Source organism: Aulostomus chinensis, chromosome 1 (genome assembly GCF_037954235.1).
Source record: "Aulostomus chinensis isolate RoL2024-O1b breed Wild chromosome 1, RoL_Achi_v1.0, whole genome shotgun sequence".
Taxonomy (NCBI): domain Eukaryota; kingdom Metazoa; phylum Chordata; class Actinopteri; order Syngnathiformes; family Aulostomidae; genus Aulostomus; species Aulostomus chinensis.
Genome location: NC_141320.1, coordinates 57,994,319 through 58,014,789, shown reverse-complemented (window position 1 = coordinate 58,014,789; position 20,471 = coordinate 57,994,319). Strand labels below are relative to the sequence as shown.

The following is a 20,471-nucleotide window of genomic DNA, read 5'->3' as shown; positions in this document are numbered from 1 at the left end:
TAAGTGAAATAAAGCACCAGGCGTTATACTTCGCAAATCCCTGTAAAATACGAGCGTAAGGAGGTTTGCACCGGTAAAAAAAGAATCGTTTCATGTGATACGGTTGAGAGGGAAGTCAAGAACGCTCGAATGAAAATCTACACGGCGGAGCACGAACTCCAAAAACCTCAGTCAGTCTGCAGTGAAAACTCTTCTCCACAAAGTAAAGAGCAAACAAGCCGTCATATTTGGGAGTGCTGAATGTAAAATGTCAGCTAAAAAAGTTGAAAGGGATTGAATTAGAAAAGGGCAGAACGTCTGAAACGATAAGAAAATACGGTTGGAGTCGATGAAGGGAGGAGTGTTCAGGGCCCACATACAGATTTACATTTATCCAATCATTATGTGATAAAAGTCTGGATGATCCACCCAAAAACCTTTGAGGGATCAGGTTTTACCTTTTCTGAAAATCCTCACTGAAAAAGTTTGGAATTGCTTTTTCTGTCGGCTCAAAAATCACACCGAGATTTATCACAAAAGATTGACCGCGAGAGACAAAAGGGCGGATCATCATGAACTCGGTTCAAATCCATTCCGGTTTTGAGGGTTGTTGTTTTTTGTTTTTTTTTTTAAAGCAGCAAAGCAGTAGATGGGTCTGGTAGATCAAATACAAACAACAGAAGGAAATATTGTGCCTCTTAAAAATCAACTCAAAGGGCAACAAAGAAAAAGAAATGAGGCCTGAAAATGGCCCCTGAGGGATCCCAGAAGAAAGTGAGTGCAAGTCCTCTCAGGGAAGACAGAAACAGGATTAAAGACTTCACCCTGTTTAAGATGAGATTTTTAAAAAAAAATGCAGTTTTCATCTTTTATAATGACACTTCTTGCCGATTGGGAGTTGAAAATATTGTTTGTGTCGTGGTTCCTCTTGAGTTCCGGCTTTCAAAATGCGCTCCCTGTTCCTGATGTTGCGCCGCTTCTAATTTTTTTAGGCGCGTTCGTACCAACATTAATGCTCATGTGAAGTGAGGACCGCCGTTCATAAGTGGCCAAAATCCCAAACTTGTTCTGTTTACTGAATCCTCCCATTCTTCCAGATTAGGTGCAGTGGTTCACACTTCTATCCACATTTTCTATTTATTTGTGTAAATCCTCCACAGAAATCAGAGCGAAAATTGGTAAACAAGTAAAGAAAGGATTGTCGCTAATTGGACTCCCTGTCCCGCTGCGACTGAATCCATCGCAATCAATACCTGAACCAATGCATATTCAGCTCCCAGGGCAACATCGTTTTAGCAAATCCTGTCAGAGTTCACGGTAAAAGAAATATAGCCGGAGCCTTTCACAGCCTCTCCGCTCCCGCACAAGCGTCACACACTCCGGCGCCTCATGAAATTACAACAGTTTTCACAGAAACGGAAAAAATAGCACCTTCAATGAAAGTAGATTTATTTGCAAAGTCGTTAAATGGGACGGTTTTAATTACACCTATGCGGACCGGATACATTGGCAAGTACGTGAACATCCTGAAACACTGATGAAACCGGCACGAACACAAATTCACAATGGCTTGTTATTCTTGAAATGTACAGCAAAGCAAGCTAATTATTCCGCCTTTGAAAAACAACAACAACAACAACAACAACAACAACAAAAACGCTGTGAAAAAAAAAGTTGTATCTTCTTTTATTGTCTTCGTATTTATCTACAAATATCAATCAATTTCAAACACATTCAGAAAAGGAGAAAAAAAAAAATCAATCAATCCAAAGGTCGACTATTTCACACCAGTGTATTTACCAGGACAAAAAAAAAAAAAGAAAAAAAAGAGAGAGAATAAAGACTAATTGGCCATCGATGTAAATAAAATTGCTCTTCACCTGCAGAAATGTCAGTGCGGAACCTCCGAAAACAGTTCAGATGCTAAATTTCACAAGCAAAACAATAAGACGTGAACATTAAAAGCTAGTTTGAATCTTCTTTTTTTTTTGGTTTTGTCGGTATTTGGCAGCTGCTGGGCGAGTACTCGCCGATGTGGAGTTCAAACAATTTACCAAGCAAATCCTTCCTCTGTCCGTGCAATCGGCTGTACGAGTAAATAGAATTTGGAAAAAAGAAAACCAAAAAAAACAAAAAAAAACAACCTTTAATCTGAAAATTCAACTATTTACAATTTATTCTGATCGCCCATCGTGGCGACTTTTATTTCATTCGCTAAGCTCGAAGGTAAACCCGCGGGAATCGGTCGTCGCGACGGTGAAATCTTGCTAGTTGGTGCAAAGGTATGTTTCTGATGCACATTTGCTCTTGAAAAATATCCATTTCTAGAGAATGTGTGTGCAGCTACAACTGGCGGAGATTGCCTAACACGCAAAAGGCATGGAAGTCTTCCTGAGTTCATCATACAACATGGCGTCTAAAGCGTTAGCTAGCCGCCGTTCATTTCTCGATGTGCTACTGAACCAAGGGGGCGGCGGCTGTGCCTGTGGTTCCCCCCGCTTCTGACGGGGGTTCTCTTGTGTTTTTTTAATTCTCCAGAGCAGTTCGTCTGATGGAATTTATCCGTTTTTCCGGCACAAATTGTAATTTTATTCGGCAACTCGAGCTAGTTTCGATAAACTCGGTTTTCCGCTCCGTTTAATGTTTGCTCCCTTAATGCTAATGTCTAGCTTTCTCTTACTAGGAGTTCAACTGGAAAACCTTTTCGAATCCAGTTAGCTACTAGGAATTTTGAAGCCATAGCGGCAAAAGTGTGTGTGTGGGGGGGTTCTGTTGATTTTTTTTGCCGTGTAAGCACAGTAAAATGCTACAAACACTGGCTGCTAGCAGAACATAGCAAACGGTCTCCCAGTGGAGGAACTGGGCTTCTTTGTCACTGGCTGGAATGTGAAACCCGTTTGTGGGAATTTGGGGAATGGAGTTATGGTATTTCCTTAATAGCAAAAAAATTCAATGAATGAAAAAAAAAAAAATCTTTTTTTTGGGTTGGTTTTTTTTGTCTTTGAAATACGAAAAGTCAGTTTTAAATGCTAACACCCCGTTCGCACCCCATCTGAGAGTGAAGCCAACTCACGCGCTCTCCCAGTCTGATAACGGGACACAAGACATTTCTGTGTTTATTCTTGTGTTTTGATTTTTGGACGGGCTGCATTTGACAGGAGACATGTTGAATTTGTGCCACCTCGGCCAAACGAACATTCGGTCGAAGAGGGATTTTTTTTTGTGGTTTTTCTTGACATCCGACGTGAATATGAACCATTTTGAAGAATGTATGAAGAGAAATCAACTAAATACAGAATGTGCGGATACTGAAGTGGAAAAGGATGGGATGGAAGCAACCGAGACACGTGAACTCTGAGGTCACGTCCATCTGACGGAGCTCCATGATTGATATTGACAGTCATTTGGTCCAAACACGTTATCACGGTTACGAGCTGGAATGGCATGGAATCTGACGCGCGGTCCTCGCAAACATTCCGTAAGTAAATGTTTGCGATTTTAAAGACATAAGCAGTAAATAATAATGGTCCCCTTTGAAGGAATTCTGATGGTTTTGACCCCCGTTGACCTTTCCTCTTAATACTGGTTGGGATTTACCCAGCACTTCAAACTCCTCCGATTGTTCTTTCGCCGGAAAATCTCTCTGTCTTCTGGTGAGTTCTCCGAGCCGAGCTGGCAGAAGCTTCTTAATTGACAGCGCAAATCATCGTTAGGTTTGCCGAGACATTAAGGCTCCGAAGGAGAGTGAATTTAATTCGACGCTGGTGACCGTTAGCTGCTCCATCTCATACCAGCAGCAGGAGAAACACACACACACACACACACGCGCGCGCGCGCCTCCCTAAGGTGTGTAACGCACATATCTGGACTCTGCTTCAGTGGTTTTTCTTTTACTGATTTCACTTTTCGTTACTGAGCTACGACGATTCTACAAATCTGACTGTTCAACTTCCCACTCATTTACATAAGCATCCACCGAAACTCATTACCATCGTCGTGCTCATCGTTACAGGATCAGATTTGGCACAGCTTCACTCTGCCTGCACTCAGTCTCGTGAAGATGGTGGCGAAAGGCAGCGGTTTGTTTTTTTGTTTTTGTTTTTTTCTCGATCCCCGTCGCGTTCGTAAAGAGTTCGACGGCGTCAGACCGCCGTTTCCTGGTCCTCCCTCTGTATCATCTGGTAATGTTGCCTGTTTTCTAAATAGGCTGCCAGTTCAGCGTCGTGAGCCTTCTCTGCCCGGTTCTTGGGAGTGTCACCCTAGGGAGGGGAGGGGGAGGGGGGGGGGGGGACGGAGAGAGAGAGAGAGAGATATTGATTAATGCTCCAATTGCAACAGTTGTTTAATTGTGTTGTACCGTCAGGAGTTGAATTCATGGTGTCGTTATCGGTATTTTTATTGACTGCTAATTTCTGATTGAATCGAAAACAACTACCACCTCCTTATCTTCATTTATTGGTGATATTTGGATGTGTTGTGATGAAACACTCACTGACTCACCACCTCACACCCAAGATGTGAGACCAAGTCTGACAGTTCAATTTTATTCAGAATGTAGAAGGAGTCCTGGAGTTTCTGGAGGTACTAGAGATACTAGAGGTACTGAAGGTACAGGAGGTACTGGAGGTACTAGAGATACTAGAGGTACTGAAGGTACAGGAGGTACTGGAGGTACTAGAGGTACTGGAGGTACTAGAGGGACTAGAGGTACTGAAGGTACTGGAGTTACGAGAGAGACTAGGCAGTAGAGGCACTAGAGATGCCAAGGGACCAGAGGTACTAGAGATAGCGGAGGTACAAGAGGGACGAGAGGTAGTGGAGGTACGGTAGGTACCAGAGTTACTGGAGGTACTAGAGGAACTGGAGGGACTAGAAGTAGTAGAGATACAGGAGGTACTAGAGTTACTGGAGGTACTAGAGGAACTGGAGGTACTGGAGGGACTAGAGGTAGTAGAGGTACAGGAGGTACTAGAGTTACTGGAGGTACTAGAGGAACTGGGGGTACTAGAGGGACAAGAGGTGCTGGAGGTACTGGAGGGACTAGAGGTAGTAGAGGTACAGGAGGTACTAGAGTTACTGGAGGTACTAGAGGAACTGGGGTTACTAGAGGGACAAGAGGTGCTGGAGGTGCCAGAGTGACGAGAGGTAGTGGAGGTACTAGAGTTACTGGCGGTACTAGAGGAACTGGAGGTACCAGAGGGACTAGAGGTGCTGGAGGTACCAGAGGGACGAGAAGTAGTGGAGGTACAGGAGGTACTAGAGTTACTGGAGGTACCAGAGGGACTAGAGGTGCTGGAGGTACCAGAGGGACGAGAGGTAGTGGAGGTACTAGAATTACTGGAGGTGCTAGAGGAACTGGAGGTACCAGAGGGACTAGAGGTAGTAGAGGTACAGGAGGTACTAGAGTTACTGGAAGTACCAGAGGGACTAGAGGTGCCAGAGCGACGAGAGGTAGTGGAGGTACTAGAGGAACTGGAAGTACCAGAGGGACTAGAGGTGCTGGAGGTACCAGAGGGACGAGAAGTAGTAGAGGTACAGAAGGTGCTAGAGTTACTGGAGACTGGAGGTGCTAAAGTTACTGGAGGTACCAGAGGAACTGGAGATACCCGGGGGGGGGGGCGACCCCAGAATATGTTAGCTTCTGCCGGTCGGAATAAAAGCACTCAGCTTAGATGAGTGATGTCATCATACATGGATCTCAGCTTGTTCAGCCGAAGCTGCTGGTTGGTGGGCAGCCAAAAGTCTCCCAAAATATCTGTCTTTTCACTACGTGGACGGAGGTTAGCCGTGAAGCTAACCTGGACTTAGCCTCACATGCTCTTACGAGCCGGAGCAGCCATTTTAGCGAGGAGCTAGGTTGAGCTTCTTGTACCTCCACTGTGAGCCGTATTGGCTGCTAGCAAACCCTTCGCAGTCGTAGCTCTGTTGGAAGCTCGACGGAACTGCGCTACCATGATTGCAGTTTTACGGGCCGCTTGATGCCTCGGCTGACGGGTTACCATTTGCTGTTTTTCGAAGATTGAAAACTTCTCTTGCCGCTAATGTAGCATCGTCTCTCCAACTGACAAAAAAAAAAAGAGGGAAGCTGAGAAAGAAATGATTTTTTTTTGTCGTGAAATAAACCACTTGCGTCCTTGAGAGGACACACACTGACTGGCTGTGGGGAGGGGCCATTATGCTAAATCACTTCCACAGTTTTGGACACACTAATTAGTTTAGTGTGTGTGTACAAGAATAAGGGGGGGTGTATAGGGAGAGTGAGATAAAGTAATTTCAGCCGTATTTCAGAAACGGATGCGAGCATGAAGCAAGTCCTCCTAAAGCCTCCAGTTACCATGAATCGTCAAGACAGACGGAGAGAGGAGATGCTGAGATAAAACGCACCACTCACGGCCCCAAATCATCGTCTTCTCTCCAGTTATTTACTTTCGTTTATTTGCCTGTCACGTGATCTCTCTCTCCGTCTCTGTATCTAGGTCACAGCAAAGTCTGGGCACTTTTTTTTTTTTCCTCCCCCAGCATTTTTTCCACGGTTCAAACAAGTTATGGAGGGAGCCGGCGGGGACCGGACGCACAGGGAGGGACCCCGCGACAGCGGTAGGAAACAGGAAGTGATGCATGATTTGATTTACGTCGCGCCCAAAGCGGCACCTACGATTGACTAAGAGATGAAGCACAGCGGGTATTAAGTTGAGTCCTGAAATATTTGTCCATAACATTTTCAATCAATTATCAAATCTATCAATTATCAATTTCTGAAGGCTGACCAGAAGTCACCCTGAACCTCTTATGAGTTCAAAAGTTTCAAAAACAGGATCCCAAAGCCGAACATACGCGTTCTAACCGTCTCTGACGTCCTTTGACAGCTCGCATTAGAGCGTGTTAATTAATATCAGTTCGCTATGATTTCATATTCACAAAGTGTGGCACGGAAAGGCAAAATAAAAGGGAGGGTCCCCCCCCCCCCCCACCACAGTTGCCAAGCGCTTGCTCACGGGGGAGTGTTTGGGTCTCTGTACATATATAATAGAGTGTGGTCTAGACATGCTCCATATATTCAGAGAAAAATCTGAAGCGAATTGATCTTAATTGAGCACACGGGCAATCGTACGCCATTTTGTCACAATGTGCACCCAGAAACCACCTTGCGCGCGCGCGCGTGTGTGTGTGAACCTGCAGAGGAACGTATCGCAGTCAGATTTCTTTAAGAATCGAGTGCGGTTCACAAATTAGATGTACGGACAGGAAAGAAAAAGATGAAGGCGGCGTTCTAAGCGCCCTTTTTTTTTCTCATGTCTACCGTGTATAAAGCAGTGTTTCTTTCCCCCTCCACATTAAATCAGAAGGTGGCTTCATCTGAATTTTTCTGACCGACAGAAAAGCAACTGCAGACAGAAATTCTCTTTTTTTTCCTTTTTGTTTTTGAATGTAACGATTTTCAAGTTTGTGCACTTCCCGCGAACTCCGATGTTGTGTTGCACTGTGTTTCTCGTGGATATTCCTCGCACGTCACCTGATCGTTCTCCTCTCAGATAGCGAGATTCAAAAAATGACCTGATAAACCTTTTCGAAGGCACACAAGAGGAAAACGCTGTCGTCTGGTAGATTGAGCAGAAGTTTACCATTAAAGGGACAGTGTGTAGGATTTTGTCTCATCTAGTTGTGAGGTTTTAATGTGCAAAAAGTAATAAGGGGAGAGCCTCTAGTTGTGTAAATTTGAGTTAGCAAACTTCTTACAACACAAACGCCTCGTGAGCATTTGCTTGCTCTCCATAATAATAATAAAACGGGCGAAACTCTCTGAACTGCCTCTTCAATATAAATGAATGTGTTTGCTGAAGCCATTCTGGGCTATGGAGAAAAAAATTCTTCATTTCAGGTTATTATACACTGATGAATACAACCATAATATTCTATTGTGTTTTGGCTCATAGATCCCTCTGAATCCTACTCCTCGGAACCTTTAGAACCCACCACCTGAATTTCAATAAATAATGACGGCGTCTGCCTGTTTCCAGTTAAAAAATGGTAGGTAAGCAGGATTTGAGTGGGGTTTTTTTGTTTTATTTATTTTGATGATTTATTAATTTGCCCGTAACGTTGAGTGTTCTGCAAACGCGGTGCTGTTCACCCGCTTTCACCCGCTGCCTTGATCAACGCCAGCAGCAGCAGCAGCAGGGGCTCAGGCCCTCATTTTGATTATAGATCAGACTTTAAATCCTGGATCCAGAACTGCTTTAGAGATACCTGCTAAAAACAGATCACTTTGTGTGTGTTTAGTTCAAATTCATCTTTGAATGTACACATTTGCAAAAACTATGGAGGGGCCTGGCTGGGAGTTGAAAATATGTTTTATTTATTCATGAGAAAAGTGAGTGGTTTACTAGGAAAGTGTGGCTGATAACAGCCAACTCAGCACGCTAATGCTAACACTATGTATTTTCAGAGGTACCGGCAGGAAGTCGTTTTTCTGATATTTCTGACTGCAAGCAGCAAAGATGGTAAACTACTATGAGAAAACAAGACTGAAGCAGTTTGGACTTTGCCATAAAACAGATTTGAAGGCACTAACAGGGCGTCCTAAAGTAATCTTTGTTATTTTGAGGTGGGGCTAAACTGTAGCTAACAAGCTAAATAGTTACAGTCGCGCTAATGACCTCTGCTAAGGAGGTCGTGTCATCAGCCGCGTTTGCGTTTTCAGAAGGGTCACTCGAAAAGGTCGATTTTCACCAAGAAAATGCGGGTCAAAGTGGAACCCATTCGATTTGTGGCTGGTCATCTTTAGAACCTTACGATGAGTTCCTGTGTTACTTTGGTGAGGCGTCCGACTTCCTCGTAGAACATTAAAGCGAAGGAACCGGACTCACGTGATCGGGTCTACACGGTTTTGTCTTCACTTGGTGTGCAGCGACATTTCATCCGCTACGTGTTTCGTCTTTGCACTTGTTCCTGCGATTGTACTCATGGGGTCATTTTTGGATCTTTTCTTTTTCCTCTTACATAAAATAACCCTCTCACTCTGGTTGCTCCCTTCAAACTCCCATCTTATTCAACATTGCGAGTTGTAGATTTGTTTTGGGAGATGAAGTTTCAGTTGCTAAAGGCAGACAGCGCAGGTGCACACGCCACCCTGCTGCAGTCTGATAACCACAGATATTGTATCTGCTGCTCAGACTCCCAGACGTTCTTCCTGTTTCTTATCAAACGGAACATCAGTAAGGATGCTGGAACTACCCGTCACTGGATTACGCACGTTGAGGACATGAGATCACAATCTTGCTCAGTCTCATTAAGAATGGCTCGCATATCAATCTGGAGATTATTCCGTGGTTTTGCCGAGGTCACGCGCTACTGCCTCGACCAATGCCGGCAAAGAAAATCACTCCGGGCCTTATCGGGGAAGGAGTTGTACATCAGAATCATTTAAGGCAGCGTATTAGATCTTTATTGCAGATCTTCACCTCTGAGATGCCCTCCCTCTGTTCCCACAGACAGCTGTGAGCCCACTAACACCGTTAATGGAGGGTCTGGCAGGCAGCACACGTGCTGGTGATGTACCGTGCAGCCGCGCTACACCAAGGTCCCGCTGTGATGTAAGAACACAGTTCAGAAGCTGTAACCCGTTCGAGCTGGAGTGCTTTGATTAGCCATACGGCTTCACACCCCGGTTCATTCCTCATGTGCACTTGTGAGGATTTTCATTGGCACCTTCGTGCCCTACATAGGTCGGCAGACTCATTCCACACTACTGGAGCCCTGATCTGGAATCTCTGGGAATCCTAAAGTAGAGAAGTCCAGCTAAGGCAGTCCTTCTCAAATAGCGGGGCGCACCCCGCAATGCCGGAGGGGGGGTGCGTGTGACCCCGGGGAACATGCTTCTTTATTTTGCTTTCCTTAAGTAAAGTGTAATTGCACATCTGCTACAGTAGGTGGCAGTGGCGCTCTCACTGTCAGAGTCTGCGCAGGCAGTATTCGCTCTATGGTGTAGGTTTTTTTTTTTTAGATTGAGCATGCGCACACACAGCACAGAGCGGGAGATATGAAGTGCAGTGAACAAACCCTCAAGAGACACCGTGGAAAAATAATTAACAGGGATGAAAAGAAAGGCGGAGAGAGACGGAGATAATGAGACAAACGAAAGTCCCGAAAGCTAAGACGAGGAAATATGACGAAGCGTATGTGGTGACGGGCTTCCCCGTGACTACGGTGGGAGACGAGGAAAGTCCGGTGTGTTTACTCGGTAAATACGTTCCTTCCTGAACTGATGAGTTCAGGAGTTTAAGAGAAACTTGCAGCAGTTAGCACGATGCTAGACTTCCCTCTCGATGGTCTGTCCATAACCAAGCACAGGTTTGTGTTTTCCAGTCTAATAACAGAAGCTAAACATCTGGGAGGCGGCTGATGGATGAGGCGTCAAGGGGAGGACGCAGCGGTCCTTGTTCACGGCACGACCTCACCGACTAGCTAGCGTCGCGTAAATGGAACAGCCAGCATTCATATTTTAGGGCCGGAATCGACACGACGTACCGACGAGGTTAAAATGTCGTCGGGATCAGAGTTCCGAGTGCGAGACATGAGAAAAACTAACAAAGCCAACGGGGGGTATTTGCCAGTTTTCATGTATAAGATACCACTTTGCCTCTTATTTTGGTTTCCTCTCCTCCTGCACTGCGGTGTCTCTGTGAGTGCATTCATGCTTGCTGCTGCTCCATCACACACACACACACACACACACACACACACACACACACACACACACACCCTCTCCACTTTCTTCTATTCATTTCGTCCAAAGTTTGCTGAGAGCAAAAATCTGACATCGCGCCACAAAGCGTTTAGAAAAGCGGGAGTGTGGATTAAGTTTATGTTTTTTTAAGAAAGATTGAAGACGTTGCTGTGAAACGTGGTGAAATACAGCGTCACTAATCTCCCGACCCACATCCAGAGACGGCCCGGAGTCACTGCGGGAGCGTGAGCGACACTTCTGCAGCTTCAGGCATAAAAGGTAGCGTCACGATCCTCCTCGGTGCGGTAGAACTTCATCGCCAGTGTGTATAATGTCATCCAACTCAGGGGTTCCCAAGGTAGGGACCTGGGACCCCTGATGATTTCCAGAAATAAAAATAGAGAAATGCTTGTTTCATGTCCGTTCCTGTGCTGACACCTACTGAAGTACAGATAAACAATCCAATCATTTCTCAAGATGAATACAGGATAATATTTTTTTTTTAAATAAAAATGGTTGAATTCTAAATTTATTTTAATCCCATGAGACTCATTAGGGGTCCTGAGCTAAAAAGTTTGGGAACCCCTAACTGTACGATTTTTTTTAAAAAGGAGGTGGTCGAGTGGTTAGAGCGCGAGTCACATACGCAGCTGGCGCCGGTTCGAATCCCTGGCGGGGGTCCTTTGCTGTATGTCACAACCCCCCCCTTGCTTCCTGGCTGTTTAAGTTAAAGGCGTCTATGACACAGACGTGTTGAATCTTATTGTATCATCTCGGCGGCTTGTTCTAAGTTTTTTCCGATGTAGGATTTTTCTCCCACGCGTTACCGTAAGCTTTTATTACGTGTGCACAATGTTCCACAACACCGCCTCCTTTTACGGCTCAGTCCAGGGCCAGCTGGTCCCTCCAGAGTTGTCGTCGAGTACTCAAAACTATCACGAACCTCAACTGTTGCATCAGCGCAACGTTATTTCTGGATTTCATATCTTACCAGACCATCGGGCAGATACGCTGGAACTGTCAGGGAAATTAATAACACCGGTTTTCATCTTGTCCGTCATTCTATGGACGGAATTGTGTGATGTTTCAGTCCAAAATGGCAGCAGCGCTCTTGTCCCTGTTGGGCTTCTACACAATCTTTGATATATATTTCAGCTCAGGGCTTCACAAGTAGTTCGACTCTTTATGTAATATCTTTGATAAGATCAGAACCCTGGCTCGTTATACAAGAGGCCGCGACGATCCCGGTTTGAAGGTTTAAAGTGAGGGTTTCCTGCTGATCCCGCGGGACCGACCTGACCAGGCTCCGCCCCACGTACCTGTAGGTCTGTCTTCATCAGCGAGGCTCCTGCTTCTACCAGATAATGACAGATGGTCCTGTGGCACAAAGACGCGGCTCGATGAAGAACCGTCTCCCCACTGGTGGGCCAGAACACACACACACACACACACACACACACACACACACACACACACACACACACACACACACACACACACACACACACACAAATATGTTAAAGAAAAGACAGAAAGGGGGGGGGATCAGATAACAACATCTCACATCTTCAGGGAGTCATGAAGCATTGATGTTCAGGCACCCTACTGCTGTTGTTTGGTGTCTTATGTTTATTCTCTTTTAAATCTGGTACACTTGTTAGCATGCCCAGCACATATAGAAGCCACGCGGGGCCCAGTGGAACCACATCAAGAGTGAGAATACAATCAAAGGACAAAGTTACATGCTTCAACAAAACTCTCTCTCTCTCTCACACACACACACACACACACACACACACACACACACACACACACACCATGGGGCTACTGAATAGAGGGATCAATTGTGGTTAAAGGGAAGAAGAATATGTAAATTAATCACACGATTAAAATTAGGACTGCTGAATGTTTTAGGAGGAAGGAACAAACGTGATCTCACGTGATTTTGTCGGTGACGTCGAGCAGGTCACTCGGAGCTGTAGAACAGAGACGGATCAAAGCGGGGAGACATTAGAAACCACGCCGTCTTCCGACAAATGCTCTGCTCCGATACGGTTACGTTTCGACGGCGAGTGAGATGATGGGTGCTAGTTACCGTTATCGAGGATGTAACGGACCACCTCCTTGCTCCCTGTGCTGGCAGCGTGGTGCAGCAAGCTGCAGCCTGATTGGTCCAACGCTGTGAGGTCACACCCTCTCGTGTGCAGCTCTTGGAGCTTAGTGTGAAAAACGAGAGTGTCGAAGTGAGTTTGGAGATAGAAAACAAACAAAAAAAATGCGTTTTCAAACTGGAAGTATCTGACGCGGGTGAAGGTTGCCGGGGGAAAATGGCTGATAGCTAACAAGCAAACTGAAAACCCACTTGTGCCTTCTTCAAGGGAGTTACAGTACCAATACTCGTACCAATACTACTCCATATACTTCAGATAGAAGGACCTGATTTTTTTTTATCTTTGATCTTTGATCTTGATCTTTAACCGATTTGAGCGGTAACCTTCTGAGCTGCATAAACAGGCTAAAGCTTTGGTACAAAACCGCTACGAAGGGTTAATTTTCATGCACAGCTCCCTGATTGGCTGCTGAAACTCCTACTCACCTTCTTCAGATCTTTGTTCTTCACGCACTGGATCAGCATCTCTACAACCAGAGCAAGAGATTACGATTTTATTCTTCATCGCAATACAATATTTGAATATAAACCTTCTCTAGCCAGTGGCCACTGTGGCTTTCTCAAACACACACACACACACACACACACACACACACACACACACACACACACACACACACACAAAACCCTCACATGTGACAACATCAGAAAGGAGCCAGCTACCCACGCCTGGAGCTAAACCCAGTTCTCACATTCTGTTTACACTTCTACTCGCTGTGCGTTGCTCTCTGCCGTCACGTGACTTTACCCCGCCACCGGAGCGGCTCACTGCCACATCTGGCATATAGAAAACAATTCAAACTTTTAATTCCGTGGGTTTTTGTCACGATTAATTTGATGCATTGGAAGCTTTTGATTTGAGAGGCGAAGAGATTTTCAGATCTGGGTCACCGCGTTGGGAAAATAAATATGAGAAAATATGTACTATGAAAAAAAGCTGTTTACCTGTTGTTAATCAAGATGAAATATGGCGGTTTGTGACTTGGAAAGCCTTTTGAAATATTCATTTATACACTTGTTGGATTTTTTTTTCTTCTACTATTTTTGTATCTTTCTTTCAATCCAGCAGTAAATATGATGTTGTATATTCAATTTTTAAAGAAAAAAAAGCCCATGATTTTGGCGGTAACCTACCGCATGGTTAAAATAGAATCGGATGGAGCACAAGCGGTACGAATACAGACGATCAAGATGCATATTTAGTGGAATAATAGAGTAAAAGGTGTGCTCATGCGGCGTACGCGCTCTGCCTTTATAAAGATAATAATGTGCAGTTATATTGTCACTCTCAGAGATGGATTAGAGAGAGAAATATACAAACATGCAGCCGGGATGCAGTAAACAGTACACAATGGCTGAGGAATTAGACAAAGCCTACATTTACGCGTACATCCTCAAGAACACGTTTAAAGCAAACAAACAAACTGTTAGTTGGGTGTTTTTCGTGTCACTGGATGAAACGTACGTTTGCGTACGGCTGAAACCGGGCGAGATATGAGATGAATGTTTATTAGGTTGACCTCAATACTTGCTCTCACCGCCCCTCTCTCTAAATAGCTGAGTCCTAATCCAGTTATGTTAGGTTTACTGTGAGAGAGTGTGTGTGTGTGTGTGTGTGTGTGTGTGTGTGTGTGTGTGTGTGTGTGTGTGAGAGAAAGAGAGAAGGGAGGGGAAGGGAGGGGGGGGGGGTGTAGACATCAAAAACCTCTCAGAGCTTTTGTGGCTGCAAGACAAATCAAGAACAACACACACACACACACACACACACACACACACACACACACGCCACAAAAACCTGACACACAGTCTGCACATAGGAATTAAATGAATTTAGCCCAAGGAAGGAATTAAGCAGAGAAAATGAGAGCCGGTCTTAAGACAAAAGAGAAGGAGAGGAGAGGATTTATTAAACCATAGGTGCGATGCATAGACCTGTCTGCCTCTATCTGGACTATAAATTGGGCAGAGCTCTCGCTCACACACTCACACACACACACACACACACACACACGTCACTTGCTCCACTGAACTCCTCAGTTTGATGCAGTCAACCTGTCTGACCTCATGGGAGCCGCCGGTTTGCGCGTTAGAAATAAAAAACACATGAAAGCCAGACAGTGTGCGCTGAATGTTTTTGTTATTTTTTTTTTTCCCCCCTGACATTTCCCAAACTAATTTGGCTTCTGTTCACACGAATTATGCCATTAATTAAAAAAATTATCCGAGCTGTCCACATCCTAGCCACCCGGCATCCAGCAAAGAGTCTCCACAATAGAGAAATTATTTTGCTCTCTTTGCTTTAAATGAGTCAATAATGTCTGACACAACCGGAAAAACTAGAAAGTTCTGAGAGCAAACTTTCCGCATCCACTTGTTGGCATTACAAAACATTTTGTGTTACCGTACATCAAGTGAGGACAACGCTTTCATTTTGTGTAAATAAAAGGATTTGCTCCATCGGGCTCACTTCCTGTAACCACCGGGTGGCGCTACGATTAAATTCAGCTTATTTAAGCCACAATTCGACTCAAATGTGTGCAGGTCGGAAAAAGATCTGACCGTGTGGAGGTTTTCTGTTCTGTGGACAATTATGGAAATTGGCCGCCTTGCCACTGCGACGCCTTTTTACCAAAACTCACAGTCGTCCAAGTAACCCGTCACCAACTTCTAAAAGAGTCCCTCGCCAAATCTGAAGCTGATTTGGTCGTCCCACTACAGGTGGTACTTCAAGGTGTAAAAATAAAGTAATTTCCTGTTGGTACTGTGACGAATGCTTCCGAAACAGTACCGTTTGCGAGCTGACAAATATAAACAGCCACAATCCGTGATAAACACGACCGCTACAGCATTTCCCTGCCTATTAGCATGTGCGCTCACATAGAAGGGGCGGAGCCGGCCCTTGATGACAGTCGCACACGTGTCGAGGTTGAAAGCAGTATAGTTCACTCGGGAGGAGTTGCTAAAAACCTAAAACGAGGACTAAAAACAGATGCTACGAGGTAAAAGTGACAATGACCCTGAATGTCCTTGACACCAAACTGGTTTTCGAGTGGCGTTGGTAGGTTTTGAGCTCTTATCTGATGTCTTGGCCTGCTGTTGAGTAGTTTAAGTCTGACAGACTCCTCTGAACCACCTTGAGTTGACCCCTCTGGACCTGCGTCCTAGTACAAGCCCCTGGTTCACGCCGCCCGAAATACCCACTTGCCCGCTGGTCTCTGCATTCGCTCCCACCTGCCTCCACACCACAGTTGTGACAGTTGTTCTTTTATGTTGGGCCAAACCTGTTGCTTAAGCCAAGTTTTAGTGGCTTTAAGCTTAATTTACACAGCCATGGCTGACAGGCCACTCCTCTATATATAACTCAACAGGCCCGTGGGGGCTACTATGTTGGGACGAGGCGCTGAGCTCCGTCTGAGGCAGAAAATCTTCATCGACGTTTTATTTTGGAGCCTGAACAGCAGATCAGGACTCAAGCTCAACTGGGGCGGCAGATCCGTCTCCACCTTCCACAGAACCGGATACCATCACCACATCTTGTTAAGGTAAAAGCATTCAAATGAGCAGATGATGCCCGAGAAAGGCTTAAAAATTAGACACAGGCTTCCAGAAGTAACCTTTAAATATATAACTTGACACATTTGATTTTTTTTCCCCCCTATTTTTTTTTAAACTGTTTAACTTTATTATTCTAACTTCCTGTTTACTTCAAGGTCATTTCGAATTAAATCGTGAATTCTACTTTGACGTTTTTGGAAGAAACCGAGTAAATTTGATAGGGACCCCCGATTAGCAAGATGCAAAACATTATCAAGGAATTGGAGATTTAAATCACATTAAATGAGGAATCAGCAGCTTATGAGTCAATTATGGCATCAAGAGTTTAATTCTTCGAATCCCAACGCACATGATTATCTTTTTTCTGTTTTTCACTAGCGCATCTCTCTCTGACGCACTCAAGGTCGTACGTAGGGTCCAAATCATGACTTGAAAACCCCTGAGTTAAGCCCACTTTAGCCTCAATACCTTCATAGAACCGTGCAAAATACAAAGGACCTGGTGTGACCCCCGTTTTCCTCGCCAAGTGCCGCATCTCCTTCGCCTGTGGGATGCTCGTCCACTCGGAGAACGCTTCTCCAAAAGCGCCAGACGTCGTTGGAAGTGAGCGTTTGCCCTCTCGAGTCGGTTACGCGCCCTCAGATCAGCTTCCCTGACGTGCTGTCGGACAGTTTTTGAAGGCATGCAAACCAATTGTCTGGTCTCAGGTGATCCCACCGGATGTGGCGGTCCACATGTGTGATTACACGTGGCCTGAGGTTGTGATGCCGGTTGGATTTCCTGCCAAATTCTTGAAAACAATATTGGAGACAGCGTAAGGTTGTAACTTTAAACTTAACTTTAAAACCTCAGTCTGAAGCAAAATCCGGCACCAAAATCTCTCTGGAGGGAGCGTGGATCCGTCTCAGTGGACCGAGCACGACCTTTTCTGGCTAGTTCGGCTTTGGCGGAGCGAGCGGGCCACTTAACCACGAGGGTTATGGCGCTAAGATGGATCTCTTTTGCTTTTTCTTTGTCTCGTGAGACTGCTCTCAGTGTCACCTAGAGCAGCTCAACTGCGCCACAAGCTGAAGCCTCCGGAATGATCGCGACATTAAATCAGGAACCTGAACATTTTCAATAAAAACTGATTGTAATGAAACATTATAATTCTCCACCTTCATTAAATTGTACCATTTTGAGCTACGGAAGCTGTAGCGGCATCTCAGAGCGTTGCTGTTTTGACTGTGAGCCTTATTGAAACAATCATTTAGAGTTGTGGGAGAGGTTTATTATTGTGTTCAAGTCGTTGTTTGTCTATTGAACCGATAAATGACGGCTTTATGATCTAATCCTCACTTCAAAAACTGAGATTTGGTTAGATTTGATTTAGGATATGCTGACTGATCCTTTTAGAGCAGGACAGGCGAAGGAGTGCATTCGAAACTTACTAACTAGCAGTTACTTGGTGTAAACTGATAAGTTTATCGGTAACTGAGTAAATTACAGTTACTTATCTGAGGAACGAGACATCACCATCGCGTAATGTTGTCGCTACAGTGTTGTTGTTGTTTTTTTTGTCATCCAAACTGTAAAAAGTAAAGCTTTTTTTTCCCCATGACATCTGCGCGACTTCTAAGGCTACTACCATAAAAAAGTGGCTAGCATGGCCAATGAATTTCTCAACTGGTCTCTGCAGGTAGACGGAGCCGGAAATTCTGAGAATAAAGAGAAGATCTGCGACGGGCCGCGGCAGCCATGTTGAAGTTCAAAACACAGCTTAGTTGGGACTCGGGAACAGAGATTCTGCTGTTTGTTAGGGATCCTGGCCTCTTTGCTGTTGGGTAACATGATGTTAAAAGACAAATGGGCACAAGAGACTGAAAAAAGATCGCTCTCTGGTTAGTTTGGATGTTAAACTGAAGGAGTTAAGATGAACTTTGTGTCTGTGGCGCGATCAGCTATGGATGCAGATGAAGAATCAAACTAATTAGTGTCAACGTAGCAGTTGCCTTGCACCCGAAGGACAACTTCTGATTAGCTGCTGCAACAGGCTGCAGGTTGTCTGGCAGTAATCAACCATCCCAAACGGGCATGTTTTTAACGGCCACTGCACTGGTGCATTAAAATTCATAATAGACTCAAGGGTAACTATAAAAATCTGGAAAATTAAATAAACTCTCTAGCTTAATAACACCACTGAAGACATGAAGCAGCGGTGATACTACTTCATTTTTAACAACTGATTTTTCTCCAAAATCATGACGGCAAACGATGATAACCACAAGATTCCCTTCGAAATCACGGAGTCTCTTTCTCCTCTACTCCGCATATCTGCATTCAGCCCTTTCCAAATGCGCGCGTTCAAATGCATGCGCTCAAACGCGCCAGCCCGAGGCATAAGCGAACTAAGCAGCTGCTTGGGGCCCCATGGCCACCAGGGGGCCTCCAATTAGGTGTGTTTTGTTTTTTCTTTAAACATAATACCTGAAAGAAGTGACAACATAATTTCATGAACGAGTGAATAATTCGACACGAGAAAAATTCTGATTTCATGATCAATAGACCTGCCATCGTTTGAGTCGTGACTCATGTGCATCCACCCCCAGACCCCCCATCCGGTTTGCACCCGCTCTTGAACAAAGGGCACCACCCTTTCCTTATGCATCTGTGGCCCGGGTGACCCCAGTTCATAATCCGTCTGCATAAATGCTTGATAATGTAACATTATAGTGTGACATTTGTGTCAGCATTCGTCCAGCACAGTTTGCTCCACATGGTGATGGCGGTGTTTTTTTTTTGTTTTTTGATTTTCAATATTTTATAGGCTGTAATTATGGGCAAGAGTAACTACACCCCCCCCCCCCAAAAAAACCCCTACTTTTCTCAATTTAAAAACGTAATTACACAGGTATTTAATAGTATTGTTGAATTCATTTGTTGAATTCTTCATGTGGTGTATAGAAGTTGCTCTTCTACTGGCTATTAGCTGATTTGGAGGCAGGTGATGTCATGGAGGCAGGTGATGTCATGGAGGCAGGTGATGTCATGGAGGCAGGTGTCATCACCAGCCGCCCTTTAATTGAATCTGCGGCAAGTATAGCAGCTGCTCCTCTAATCAGAGGTGCACCGGTGTTTCTGCTACGCTGCGAAGAACCTCTGTTCTCCGTCTTCTCTTTCATGTACGCCAGAGAGAACTCGGGACTCAGAAGCCATTTCAGGCTGCTCGCCTCTTTCGCAAAACCTTCTCTATGCAGGAAAATTATGCCGCTGTCAGGCCTCACTGTCTGAATAAAAGTAGGTTACACAGAGACAGGGTGGGTGGGGGGTGGGTGGGGGACCTTCTGATCCGACAGAGGAGTTTCAAACAGCGCCGAGTCAGCGTCTGTGTAAAACGGACAGGTAGAACCTCGCTCAAACCCCTCTGCCAGTGAGTCGACACGTCAACGTGCTACATGTGGAGATTCACACAGCGGAGCAACATTACACGGGCATTACCGGGGTCTGTGCGAACATTTTTATGGCGCTATGGTGTGAACTGTGTAAAAGTAAGCGATATACTGCACAGCGAGCGCTGACGGCGCATTTACTGGGGCTGCAGCCAACAGCTGGAGTTGATAAAATAATCTCAGCTTCACAGGATCCTGGTGGAGAGAAAGCCCTGCGTCTAAAAGCACCGTCCTGCGTTGCTCTCTCTGCTTTCACCGGGCCACATCGCGTCCATCGCACCCACTTTGTACAGCTTTTTTGTTTTTTTAATCACAACTCCGCGCTGGGCGGCATTACGCGAAGATCAGACGGTTTAGTCTCTCTTTTAGTCCTCTTTATGAATCGGGGCTTTCTTCAATGGCCCCTCTGACCCATATTCTCATTCCTGACCCTATTTCTATTCAGCAGAAGCTGCCAGTGGGCCGTATCACACAACATCAAGCACTGATGAGATCGGTGTGTTTTTGGCTGTTGGGTTCAAACATCAACAAGGGAGGGAGCCCCTCGGCAGAGGGCGAGAGAGAGAGAGAGAGAGAGAGAGAGAGACGGGACGGCGAGATTGTGCAATCCTGA

At 45.2% G+C, this 20,471-nt stretch overlaps 2 protein-coding genes across 6 annotated transcripts in view; both read right to left on the bottom strand.

Annotated features, from left to right (window-relative positions):
• Positions 1-1,275: 1,275 nt before the first annotated feature.
• The window catches only part of LOC147272424 (diacylglycerol kinase zeta-like), an 81,964-nt gene continuing 62,768 nt past the window's right edge, over positions 1,276-20,471 (bottom strand). For 2 of the 5 annotated variants that reach the window (XM_086215424.1, XM_086215507.1), the window contains exons 32-36: positions 13,302-13,342; positions 12,801-12,921; positions 12,645-12,681; positions 12,025-12,124; positions 1,276-4,238 (exon numbers count right to left, since the gene is read on the bottom strand). In XM_086215424.1, coding sequence (XP_086071550.1) covers positions 4,122-4,238; positions 12,025-12,124; positions 12,645-12,681; positions 12,801-12,921; positions 13,302-13,342 — 416 coding nt within the window. In that variant the 3' untranslated portion in view covers positions 1,276-4,121. The remainder of the gene's footprint in view (positions 4,239-12,024; positions 12,125-12,644; positions 12,682-12,800; positions 12,922-13,301; positions 13,343-20,471) is intronic. The other 3 variants (XM_086215583.1, XM_086215664.1, XM_086215742.1) reach the window with 2 other exon arrangements.
• On the bottom strand, positions 4,268-5,933 carry LOC147272425 (uncharacterized). The gene is made up of 2 exons (XM_086204832.1): positions 5,852-5,933; positions 4,268-5,641 (listed from the first exon to the last, which is right to left on the bottom strand). Exons 1-2 carry the CDS (start codon positions 5,931-5,933, stop codon positions 4,527-4,529), a joined length of 1,197 nt encoding a protein of 398 aa, XP_086060958.1. The 3' UTR covers positions 4,268-4,526.

Bases quoted from the DNA above. Each gene is read 5' to 3' on its own strand.
- LOC147272425 (XM_086204832.1), bottom strand. From the start codon at position 5,933: ATGGTAGCGCAGTTCCGTCGAGCTTCCAACAGAGCTACGACTGCGAAG. The intron at 5,642-5,851 runs GTACAAGAAGCT...ATCTAAGCTGAG, and splicing joins CAATACGGCTCACAGTGGAG to TGCTTTTATTCCGACCGGCA.